Raw genomic sequence first — 13,515 nt, 5'->3', positions numbered from 1 at the left:
TGGTGGAAGTGGTGGCCGATGTGTTGGATGTGGTGGTGGATGTGGTGGTGGATGTGGTGGTGGTGGATGCGGTGGATGTGGTGGTGGTGGATGTGGTGGTGGATGTGGTGGTGGATGCGGTGGTGGTGCATGTGGTGGATGTGGTGGTGGTGGATGTGGTGGTGGATGTGGTGGTGGATGTCATGGTGGATGTGGAGGTGATGGTGGAGGTGATGGTGGATGTGGTGGTGGATGTGGTGGTGATGGTGGATGTGGTGGTGGATGCGGTGGATGTGGTGGTGGTGGATGCGGTGAATGTGGTGATGGTGGATGCGGTGGTGGTGGTGGATGCGGTGGTGGTGGTGGATGGGGTGGCGGTGGTGGTGGATGTAGTGGTGGTGGGTGTGATGGTGGTGGGTGTGGTGGATGTGGTGGTGGTGGGTGTGGTGGATGTGGCGGTGGATGTGGCGGTGGATGTGGCGGTGGATGTGATGGTGGATGTGGCGGTTGATGTGATGGTGGATGTGACGGTGGATGTGGCGGTGGATGTGATGGTGGATGTGGTGGTGGATGTGGTGGTGGATGTGGTGGTGGTGGTGGATGCGGTGGATGTGGTGCTGGTGGAAGTGGTGGTGGATGTGGTGGTGGATGTGGTGGTGGATGCGGTGGTGGATGTGTTGGATGTGGTGGTGGATGTGGTGGTGGATGTGGTGGTGGTGGATGTGGTGGTGGTGGATGTGGTGGTGGTGGATGTGGTGGTGTAGGTGGTGGTGGATGTGGTGGTGGATGTGGTGGTGGATGCGGTGGTGGTGCATGTGGTGGATGTGATGGTGGTGGATGTGGTGGTGGATGTGGCGGTGGATGTCATGGTGGATGTGGAGGTGATGGTGGAGGTGATGGTGGATGTGGTGGTGGATGTGGTGGTGGATGTGGTGGTGGATGTGGCGGTGGATGTGGCGGTGGATGTGGCGGTGGATGTGGTGGTGGATGTGGCGGTGGATGTGGCGGTGGATGTGGTGGTAAATGTGGAGGTGGATGTGGAGGTGATGGTGAAGGTGGTGGATGCGGTGGATGTGGTGGTGGTGGATATGGTGGTGGAAGTGGTGGTGGATGTGGTGGTGGAAGTGGTGGTTGATGTGGATGTGGTGGTGGATGTGGTGGATGCGGTGGTGGATGTGGTGGTGGGTGTGGTGGTGGGTGTGGTGGATGTGGTGGTGGATGCGGTGGTGGTGCATGTGGTGGATGTGGTGGTGGTGGATGTCATGGTGGATGTGATGGTGGATGTGATGGTGGATGTGGTGGTGGATGCGGTGGATGTGGTGGTGGTGGATGCGGTGGATGTGGTGGTGGTGGATGCGGTGGTGGTGGTGGATGAGGTGGTGGTGGAAGTGGTGGTGGATGTGTTGGATGTGGTGGTGGATGTGGTGGTGGATGTGGTGGTGGATGTGGTGGTGGATGCGGTGGTGGTGGATGTGGTGATGGTGGATGCGGTGGTGGTTGTGGATGCGGTGGTGGTTGTGGATGCGGTGGTGGTGGTGGATGGGGTGGTGGTGGTGGTGGATGGGGTGGTGGATGTAGTGGTGGTGCATGTGGTGGATGTGGTGGGGCAGCAGCAACCACATACCAACCTTTCAATACCTGGCTGCGCAAGTTAAGAGAGCACAACAATAGTCAACATTTAATAAAATCCAGTTAGTTGCGACTGAAGTGGCGCCGGACGTTAACGTGTGTTAAGAATGTTTTTATTCCTTTTAAATCACGGAGAAAGAAGAGACTTCGCATAACTAAAACATTGAAATACTCGCATTTTTAAGCAAGGATGCAAAAATTGTAAACATTGCACACACAAAACAATATGCAGCGCCAGGAATCCAGAAAGTATGAGACGGGGTGTGTTTCTGAAAGTTGGTGAAGGTATAGAAGTCTGATGCCCTGTCAGTTGGTGGCGATGCTTTAAGTCCCCCGGCCCTGGAAGTACAGAGGCTGCAAGGTAACTGGGCAGCAAGTTACTGGCTCGAAATATTATGGGATAAACTGTTCATTGTCAAGATCACACACATTTTCCAGCTGCACATATTGTAAGCTATATAGATAATTCGGTCAATGTTTATTTGTTTTGAATGCCAACTATGAAATGATGAAAATAGAAGTGAGTGAGGGGAAATAACCTTGCCCACAAAAGCCAAATTCCCAATACAGCAAGTACCATGTCATGTGAGGAAGTGACGGATGTTTTATGAGGACAACCCCTTTCAAAATTATATATTACACAAGCGAACATTTTTCATTCCACTAAAGAACATATACCTACAGAGGAGTTAAAAACAGTGCTGAGCATTTTTGAAATGGCATAAAATGGAAATCTGGTATATAGCGTAAACTTATAGTGCAGAATGCACCTCTGGATGACGCATGTCGCACAAAAATAATAGCGCAAGAAATGAAAATGCTGCAAAAAGCAGCTTTTCACGTTTGAGTCATTTACTTTTTTCCGTGCTCTTGATAGGATTTCCACCTGAATGGTATTTAATATTGCGACCAGGAATAATTCTACAAGGAATAATTCTTGATTTCTGAAATCTCAGGTACGAAGCATGACGCAAAATACCAGAAATTATGCGTGGGGCAAAATGCCATAAATTCTGCTTACATAACAAAAAAGTTTACACAGGTCAAATAAAAATGCGTGAAACAAGACAGTGAAATGCCAGATTGATATATCTAAGCAGGACACAGCACTTGTACAAATGAAACCACATTGTAAACAAAGCTTAACTAAACAAGGCAGCGCTGGGAGGGGGGCTGGGCACGAAGGACGGAGAAATGCGAGTCCGCCGTTAAAGCCTTTGATGCCGCAGGGGGTGGAAGGGCAAACTGAAAGCTCGGCCGGCCGTGAAAGCCTTTGATGCCGCAGGGGGTGGAGCGGCACCAAGCTGGGCACCAGATGGCTGACGATTTGATGCTGTGCACGCGCATTTTAGGTCAATGCGCTTGCGCATTGACCTAAAAGCGCACGGGCACAGCATCAAATCGCCAGTTAGTTAAAGTCTGTTTAAGCCCCTATAGTCTCGCTCCCCGCTCAATGCGCATGCGCATTGACAGGTCGCGAGACCAAAAAAACAGCCTACTTTAAAAGAAAATACAGCTGCTGTGCACCAGAAAACATGCCAGGCTGGTTTATTTATTCGTTGCACTGTAACCTTCATCAAAATGTTTAAATTGAATGTATATTTAAAAGCTCTCCCATTCTTGTAATTTCCTCACATAGCTGCCTTTTATACTAAGCCGGAACCCAATCCACAGTGGGGCATTAACCTGTAGTATCCTGATTTAGGGCCTAGGAATAAGCAGGCTAGACCACGCTCTGGTAGTATTGGTGGCTAGCACGTAACTAAACCACGCCCTGTGTCCAGGGCTTTTTATTGACTCCTCACGTCTCCAGCGCTCACGCTGGGCTAAACCAAGACCCTCATACGCTGGAGGGGAAAGAGATTACAGGACAGGGAGGGGGCGTGTGCTGCAGTGGTACACCCCACTGCCAGCAACACCACATAACCCACTCATCTAACCATTCAGGTGCATCCGGAACAGAGAGGCCAGTGAATGACAGGCAGTGCAGCACATCTCCTCTAACTCCATGTACACTAGACAATAGTGAAGCAAAATCCCCTCCTTCCTGTTTAAGGGCAGTTTATGTCCTTTAATATATATTAATAGAGCGGTCATGCCAAACAGAATCACCCACCAGCTCCAATGATGTTTTTAGGTTGAGCCTGGGCAGCAACTGCGCTGCTCTGCAAGCCGTGCTGTATTACCGTATGGACGTGAAGCTCAGCCTACTCCATGCCCAGTTTATTCTTCATTAGCTCTTGTCATTGTCCATTGAAAACGGTGGCTTTTCATTAGTCAATAGGCTTAGTAGTCTCTCCTTAGTAGTACCACATTTTCCCATCTTATCACCTCTCATGAGGACACCAAGTTATGTGTGTTGTTGCTCAGTAGGCTTTACTTACAGCCTCAGAGCACGATTTTCTCAAAGAGCTTTGTCCTGCCTGCTCTTGCCCACAGGAAAGGCATGGCACGCTCTCTCCGAACGCATTTGCAACGCAATAGGTCTCACATTTGCAAGAGTTCAAGCTGTTGGCATTGTACATGACTGCCTTTTATTTAGCTGTTTTAATAAAAGCATATAAATAAAAGGCATTGTCATTTACAATGCAAATCGCTCAAAATCTCGTAAATGCGAGACCTATTTCATTGAAAATGCTTGGTTTTTTTTATACCTCTCTTTCCGCTTTTTCCAGTGCTGTCGCATGTGGTAGAACGAAAGTTAGAGGAGTGCTAGATTTTGATAATTAACAATGTTGGGGATAACAAGGAAAGAGATGTGCTGATTTAGCAGGACGGTTAATGTATGGATCTAACTACAAGATTTGTCTACTTTGAAGCCCAAGAACAAAGTTCGAATTTCGGCGTCGGCTCAACAGCCTGTGATTTTGGGCTAATCACTTTATCTCCCTGTGCTTACCAAAAATAAATGTATCCTTGCGGAGTTAATTGGTACTCATGTAACGCGCTCCAAAACACTCGGGTCGTGTTCGCGCAAAATAAAAGTGGCAATAAAATTTCAACTTGTAACGCCTTGGAAAACGCGATGATTTGAATCTGACCCACGAAACCGCCAGCGGCCATATACGATATTTTTTTTTTTTTAGAAGAAGGGGCGGGCTAGGCTGCCTTCACCCATTCTATTGGCTAATAAAATACAGGGGTTTGATCTGCTTATCGTTCTTATTGGTTCACTGCTCTGTTATTACGCTTTGTCGGATTGGGTCATTGGACATCTTCAGAATGAAACAGGCCCGAATATTTCTTGTTACGACTATCTGCAATAAAGTTAACCAATGTGAAGGCAGGAGCAGAGAGCGGTGTCTGGAGACTCACATTGGTGTGTCTGGGAACCTGCACATGTGCAGACTGGTGCGTGCGTCTTGTCACGTGACTTGGGCGCGCAGTTTGCCTACTTGTCTGACAGTCCCGCGGGTTGCTGTGGTTGTAAACTCTGCTGGGGAGATGGAAGACTCGTTCAATGTGAAGTTTGTGTCCCAGAAAATCAGCAAGACTCGCTGGCGCCCATTACCGTCGGCATCCCTGCAGCAGCCGCAAGTGTTCGCCACCGGGTCGTGGGACAACGAGGTACTGCTCATGCTTTTGCTATACTGTTGTGTATACTACCATGCCTCTTTTAGCAACATGAAAGCACAAGTTCCAGCACACAGACATCTATGGCAACAAAGTTGGGAAAGTCTGAAAGTGGCACATACTGTCGCACAACTTGACCGCTATTAACTCGATCTACTGCCTCTCAACCGAATTTGCAACTCTGTAATTGTGGGCATCTCTTAATGGACCGCCGTCATACCTAGAGGACCATGCCTGAAGTACTCCAGCCTCTATAGTCCGAGCACGCTTCTAAAGAACGCAGATATTTTTATTTTGAAGACAACACTTTTTAAACACCTCCATAATATTGTCTGTTGCTAGCTGCAGCCTACCATTAAGGATGAGCGTAATTTGCTTAATTCAGTTTAACGTAATCTCGCGGAATTACCCGTGAATTCTGCAAGATTGTTAGTTACTCGATAAGAGTGTGTTTATAGTGCATTTAGTGCTCTATTTCCAGGGCTCGAGTTGGGGTAGCACGCGGGTCGACGGCGTCCTCCCACTTAGTTTACCTGGTGGACGCCGTCCCCCCTGCAAAGAAGACATTGCTGAGGAATAAAGTGTATTCTTGTCAAAAAGTTGCTCAGGGTTTATTTCAGATCAGATGAACTCGCATTCACAACGGAAGTTAGGAGCCCCTAATGTCACCGAAGTGATTTACAGAAAAGTAATAACTGCAATAAACAAAACGAAGTATTCTGGCAGTGGCCAGGGCATTCTGGGGAAGCCGGCAGAAAAGATGCTGGCATTCATTTTTACTTATAAAACAGCAGGGCACCTCGGGTGACCTGAAACAGACACAGCCTTTGTACGGGTAATGTTGTAAATCTGACGCTGGCTCTATGCACCTCTCGAAAGCATAAGCGGCCTCTTTCAGGCGACTTTGATGTAATAACCGCTGCGTCTTCGCGCTTTGTTGTTTTTACCTTTCGTGACGTCACTGCTGGTCGTGACGTCACTGCTGGTCGTGACGTCACTTCCTGTCTGAGCGTCACCACACTTCTTTATTTAGGACTTGTGCCCTGTCTATTTCCCCTTTTTATTTATTTATTTATTTATTTTTTGCGCAAAAACGTCTCCTTGTGTCCAAAATGGGTGTGAGAATGCATTTTCTCTAAGAAATAGCAATACATGCTACAGGACACAAATTAGTTGTCGCGTACAGCTTTGCATGCTCGCTTAATGTGCGCTTGGGTAGGATTTCTCTCAATTTTCTTCCAAGCATTTAGCGATATTTGCTTAGCGCAAAATGCACCTTCGACGCCAAAAATGGTTCGCAGGGATGCATTTTACGCTACAAAATAATGCTAAGTGCACTAGAACACAAATAGCGATTGCTAGCTTGCTAAATATCCTCCTTTGGTAGGATCCCTGTCATTACTCATAATTATGCAAGCAGGAATAATTGCGTAATTACCTGTAATTTCGCTTCAAAGAGCAATGTGGAATTATCAAAATTACTCCAGCGTAATTGAAATTGCGCCCTGCTCTACTTATCGTCCATCGTACTATGCTTAGAGTTGGGGAAATTGCCATTTTTTTAAACCGTTTGAAAAGATATACATTGTTGCCATTTTAGTTTTGCTTTGGAATTGGGTGGGAATACTAACAAAATCCACCTCAAAACAAAAATTCCTATTTCTGGGCATTGAGGAATGCAAGGAATGAAGAATTATTATGCTGCTTTGCTCTGTCAGGGACTAACCATTGTTATTAGCTTAGTTGTTCCTTGGCAGTCTTCTTTACAGTAAGTTTACCCTTCGGGGAGCTTGAGTGTGGCGCCTACCTGCCAAGAAATCTATGAGGGCTCTTTTTAACAAGGTTGCAATTGTAAGTCTATCTGTGTTGATATTAAAATGTAGGAAATGAATTATGTATTTTAACTTGGTTTTAGTTATATTTGGTGTGAGATTGTTTGTGTGCTTGTGACGGCGTGTGATTAGCAGTTCAGGAAATTTCTAAACACCATATTCACCTGGGCCCATAAACATTCATACTTTGAACCAGTAATCTATTTTTTTCTGCCTATCAGGAGTTTATATACATTATTATAACGTATACCATGACTTACCAAATCCTTGTCACTTTAAGTCGAGTTCTTTATGAAAATTGGATCAGGAAGTTAGAATAATAGGTAGTATATAACAATTTTACTTTTTTCATTAAATACCCACAGACTCGGGAAAGTTTAAACTCTTCATCTATGCAATATTTTTTGAGTCAAGTACCAAAACAGAGCAGTTAAAGACTTTTCAAGTAGGAATATAATTATTAAAGCAAAAATCTTTTGAGACTTTGTAAAATTACTATTAGACTTTGGTACCTGGGGAGGGTGAGAAAAGGAAACTGTACAAAGACATACCACAGAGATTTATATTTTCCTAGAATGGTGCGAGGACCAACACCTGGCCAAGGGCTGGAGAAAAAAGGCTTCAGACTAATCGGGTACCAACAGGACAGGTAACCTACACTAAGTGCAACGCCAGCATCACTCCCCTCTCTGCAGCTACTCTAGTTCCCCTTCTAGATGAGTCTTCTCCTGAATCTTCTCAAGTGTTCAACCAGCCCTCTGAGGTCTTCGGCATCCACGATATCCTTCAGCATACGTTGTGTCAGTGACTAGTCAGAACAATCTAACTGACTACACCTACCTTAGTTGTACCAATTTCCAGAGTATGTACCACCCCCCAATGTTGCAAATTTGTGTATTCCCTTCATTTGATTGGTCTAAATGACGAGGAGAGGTCATCACACCATACCGGTATGAGATCCTTTTCATTTGGTGTAACTGATCAATGTTCCCGACCATAATTTACTTTCCCACGCTTTTATTCCACTCAACATCATCTCATTTAATTTCATATACAATGTATAACTTTTCTTTCAGTTTCTGTCATTCTCCGGGTCAAAAGGGGATTTTCTCAGGCTCACCGCGGGTTAGAGGAGACTTGGCTGCGGTTCAATGCCATGAATTCAAGGATCTAAAAATTCTAGCGCGCATGCACCATAAATCAAAGATGGAGAATACGAACACCCTTCTGGCCCAAATTCGAGCTATTAATAAAGTCAAAGAAAGACACGTTAGAATACAAAAATAAATGAATGCACTGTATACCACTTATTTCTACTCTAACCCCATTACTTTATTATAACTATTGCATGAGTAGTTACGCAAGACATACAAAGTTTAGTTTGAGCAGAAGCATATGCATCAGCATGTAAAGTTTGAAGCGGCTATCTTGGGCATTACTGCGCAGCTGACAAGAATTCCCACCAAAAGCGAAAGTACGTCCCACTATGTAGATGTAGTAGATGCATGCGCAGAAGAGTTCCCGCGGTTTTGGCAGCCATATTAAGACACACGAGTTACTGGTTAGTAAAGCACCTAGATAAACTTCCCCTAGATATTGCAATGTCGTGTGGTGCAATTAGTACTAACAAAACATGTTGGTTATATGTTCATTCGAGAGGATTGAATCCAAGCAAGTTTCTTTACGTATGAAACCTTGCTCCATCACTTGTATAAAGTTTTGTTCAGAGCTAATAGATTAAATAAATAATATATATATTTTATATATATATTTTTTACTTAAACCGTTTTTGGCTTAAAATCTAGAGTTTCCCGCCTGAATCATGTCTTGGCATGTATGCAGGTGCTGCATAAATTCCCAGTATGGAAAGTTGCTTTGGAGTGAACCATGAGCGTCTGGTCAGTGTATTTACCGTATCCTCTTCACTGCCCTCAGTATAATTAAAAACATCAAGAGGTGTTTCTAGGATTTTGTCTTAACAGATTCTGTTATTTCCATTCTTTGCCTTATTCAGACTTTTTGGTTTACTTCATCAAAAGTGAGGTTTTTTTAACATGCATGAAATGTTAGAAATGCCTGCACCCTATGTGCTGGTTTTATCATTATGATAATAGAGTTGATGTATTTTGTTGTCTTATCACTTGTTTTAATGTCTGCTAGGCCCATCATTGATTTCAAAATATGAAATAAGAATGATAATCAGATGCTATAAAATTCAGGTATTAGAACTTATTTCAGAAATTAATATTGCACCAGGGCTATCAAGATAGAGGCCACCCCAGTTTGTAGCATCAACTTTTGACAGCGACTATAGCAGGAAGAAGTGGCCTTCAGCCTGTCACTATGTATGTTCCACCCTTGAACAAGCTGCAATAGGAAATAGCTTCCTTTTTCATAACAAATACAGAGGTATGCTGTGCGAACCATCTGTGAAACTCAAGACTAGGCTTGTGTATTCATTCAGCTAAAATATAGCATAATTCTTAGAAATAGCTTGAGGGTGTTGAGGCAATATCAACTCTGTAACAAAATTCCAATTTGTTTGTTGCTGTTTTTCATTTTCCATAACCAGCTTAGCTGTAGTACTTTTAATATTCTCTGTGGTTACCAATCATGTTTCAAGCAGCAGTTTAGGATTTTAATATGCATTTTCTGCCTCTTATTGCCAATCTGGAGGGTGATATCCATTAACAAAGGAGGGTTTGGTGTTCCACTGTGTCCCTGAACATGCCAATACTGCCCTTGCAGCTTTCCTGGAAGGTAATAATCTTCTCCATCCTACCCAGACCGGCTTCAGGGCTAAGCATGGAACAGAAACCGCCCTATTGGCTGTTACGGAGGATATTAGAACAATTCTAGATAGCGGAGGCTGTGCTGCTGTCATTTTACTTGATCTCCGGAAACATCCCCTACGCAGTATTGCTCAATGGATTTGATATGGATTGCATTCCAACTGGATTTCTAATTCACATTGGCACATTGACTATGTCCTTGCTGGGGTAGGGGTGTTAGAAATCCAACGCAACTCTTCTGCGGGCGGAGGGGTGTTATGGACGCATGTCTTGAAGATAGATAAAATTCCTGCCCCTTCGGCGGGTTATGTGCCAGCGGTCCACTTGACCATGGTCACCCATGATGTCAAACAGGACGATGCATTTGTGTTTTTAAAGGGGAAATTCCTACTCACGATTGGGTCAATCACCAGTGTCTCTCAAGCAATGTCATTGTAGACTCAGTTTCCTAAAACAAACACCCACTCAAACAGCCATTCACTTATTCTTACGACACTTACACAGACAATCACTCATACAGTCATTCAGTAACCCACCCACTCACCCATACAGTCACTTACAAACCCTTTTCACCTTCTCATACATCCACCCACATAATGTATGTTACAAATAGTGTTACTCATTAGTATTACATCTAGTATACTAATTTAACTTTTGTAGTATCTTAATGATGTTTCAATAAACTCTTACAAAGTACTTAAACCCACTGGGTAATGTCATCAGTAATGTCACTCACCATGTCTTGAGTGGTGTAATATGTGAGGTCATAATTAACTTTTGGGCTTGTATGTCAAGCGAGGAGGGGGGGTGAGAAAAGGGGGGACAAAACAGCAACATTTCCCTTGTTTTTTCCGTTTACTTATTTAGGCAGGGCTACAGCAAAAACTGCTGAAAGGAATGACATCAAATTTGACAGGAAGCTACATCTTGGTTTGCAGACCAAGCGTTATGTGAATAGGTGTAATTCCATTCAGTAGGGTTTGAAAAATTATGATTTAAATTTTTATATTTGGACAGTTGGGGCCACAACAGTCTCTTTGTAGCGCCCCGGGAGGTTTTTTTCCCCCCCTTGGGCCGTCTAGCTTCAGCAAGTGCTCTGATTGGCTGCCAGCAGCACGGGAGAAATGTTGCTGGCAGCCTTTACAGGACTTTGGAACTTAGTTCCCCTGTCCTGAATTAAAAAAAAATATTAATAATGCATAGGGAAACCATGTCTTGCTAGGCCCCATGGGAGGGACCCTGAGGGTCCTGGCAGGGGTTGGCTTTATATGTGGTAATAAAATATTACTTTTACGTTAAAATGCCTAGATATTCACTGGAAAAAACAAAGGTTCCTTTATCGTTATGGTTGGGTGTGATTAAAAATCTGTTTTTGTTAAAAAAAGACAAACCATAAAACAAATGTAGAAATTCACTGAAAAGAAACAAAGACTTAAGTGACATTGTTAGGTGAATGTTTCAGTGACAACATTAATGTCTTGAGCTCACAAAAGCAGAGACATTCATCAGTTGTAGTTACTATGATTTGCGCCTCACCTTGCACTTCTCATGATCTCACATATTACATTGCTCTTGACCTGTTCTATGATATCATCTATGACATCTCATATGACATAATTCATGTCATCATACAAGCTTTTTTTTTTACATATGCTGCTCGATAAGAGTATGGCAATAGAGGTCTGAAAGGAAGTACAGAATAGATCATAATATAAAGCATCATTAAAGCCACCATATGTACACCCCTTAGGTGAACCAAACTGGTCATGTGCAATACTGACCCTAACCATACACTTGCTGGGTAGCAGAGTTCATTGAGAAACGATGTTTGTATGACTTAATAGAAAGTGGGTAGTGTAAACTGTGTTCTCTCTATTGAGAGAGGTTACTCTGTACTACACTGTTAACAGAGAGTAAAACTCTCATGGGGAATACACCACAGAATATTACAATAACTCCTAAGAACCGTGCACACTGAATGCATAACTTGTCCAAAGAGAGACTCTTCACTTATAATAAGCAAGACGTGAATGTGCTAATGATCATACTACCATCAGCCTTAATACTGTGGTGAATACTTTACAGATAGCCTTTCTTCTGAAGCAAACCAGGCACATGTACATAGGGTAGTACCTGCTGCATACAGCCTACCATGTTATTTAGAAATTGTCATGCTGAGACAATTCTAATAACTCATGACTTGCAGTACTTAGTATGTTGAATCTTCGACTTACTGGAAACTTTTTCTGCAGAACCAGAAAACTTTGTGCTCTGTACTGGACACAAGTTTTTAACCGTCACCTGCACACAGTTTAATCTTAAATACAAAGATTTAGAATGTGTTAAATACCGCTACACACCTATGATGCATTGGCAGCACATGTGCTTTATAAACACTTAAACGCATTCAAAGTAGGACTGGGAACTCAAAGCAGCCCTGGCAATTTTGTTGGACCAGCCCCTCATGGGTGTGGGGTTGCAAGTCTGAATAACTGCTGCCTTTGTTACTGGTGGACATTATTGCAGCATTGCTGCAGAACCGGTCCCCAGTAAAAAAAAAACTACCCCCACGGCTGCAAAACTGGCCCTCACTCTTCCAGCCTCCCGGGGAAATGCCTGATGCCCACTATGGCCAGTCTGGCCCTGCACACACTAGCTGGACGCAAAATTAGGTAAAGAAGTAGTTACCCGCTACTATGTAAACTATATAAAAAAAAAAAAACTAACATGAATTATGTCATCCTTGGTCAGCAGTGATGTCATAGAACATGTCTGGCTCTCCTAACTATAACTGTCAAATATCTGTCCGACTCTGAGGTATTTACCTAACTATAATGTTGTGTGGATGTGTGTATATATAATGTGTGACCAAGTCCGCCATGTTCGGCCGAAGCATGTAATGGTGGACGATTAAACAAGCATAACACAACTGCACAAGTTGTCTGCTTCAGTATTTTGGAGTAACACGATCGCGAGAGATTGAATAATGTATATATTTATGATGAATCTTCACAAAGGTTTCAAAACTAGTTTACCGGTCACTTCAGTTGATGCTTGGAAAGTTTTGGGGTGATCCGTCATGTGGGCCCCAGTAAAAGAGGGGTTCCCAAATCTCGTGCCCTAAGATAACTAACTCGCACTCTTGACCTTTATTATATCATTGATGATATCCCTGCAACATTTGCAGTGAAAGTGTGGATGATAAAACTGTGCATAGTGGAGGCGCGAGTTATAACTGCTGAATTTGTATGGTTGTGTGTGTGGAATGTGAACCTAACTATAACGTACCTGTAACCTTTTAGTTTCTTCAGTGTATTTTTTTATTGTAATTTTTTTTTTTATTCATTTAATCTCCTAACTATAATGTCCCTGTAACCCTTGTTTTTTTTTTGTGTGTATATATGTGTAGATTACCTACAGGCGCTCGCCAGTGGGTAGTTATAGTTAGGACCTAGTTAGTTATTATAGGAAAATCGCAACATTCTATTCCCAATAACTTTGGCGCCGATTGTCGAATCTTCACGAAATTTTTAAAACTCATGGGGTGCTCCGGTCCTATCTTGAAAGTTTCGGGGTGATTCGGCAAACGGGGGCCGAGGAAAAAAAGGGAGGTCCCAAAATGTGTTTTCTCCATGTTATTTTCCATAGGAAACTTTAGACACGGCTACAGATCGAACTGCTGAACGGAATGACCCCAGATTTGGCAAAAA

At 43.5% G+C, this 13,515-nt stretch overlaps 1 protein-coding gene across 1 annotated transcript in view; it reads left to right on the top strand.

Annotated features, from left to right (window-relative positions):
• Positions 1-4,886: 4,886 nt before the first annotated feature.
• NUP43 (nucleoporin 43) overlaps positions 4,887-13,515 on the top strand; it is a 173,321-nt gene continuing 164,692 nt past the window's right edge. Inside the window, exon 1 of the mRNA XM_078646924.1 lies at positions 4,887-5,175. Within this exon, the coding sequence (XP_078503050.1) occupies positions 4,948-5,175 (228 nt within the window). The 5' untranslated portion in view covers positions 4,887-4,947. The remainder of the gene's footprint in view (positions 5,176-13,515) is intronic.

The sequence above is a fragment of the Lissotriton helveticus genome, chromosome 6 (genome assembly GCF_964261635.1).
Source record: "Lissotriton helveticus chromosome 6, aLisHel1.1, whole genome shotgun sequence".
NCBI lineage: Eukaryota > Metazoa > Chordata > Amphibia > Caudata > Salamandridae > Lissotriton > Lissotriton helveticus.
Note: the sequence above shows the minus strand (reverse complement) of the source record. Positions and strands in the feature narration are given on the sequence as shown.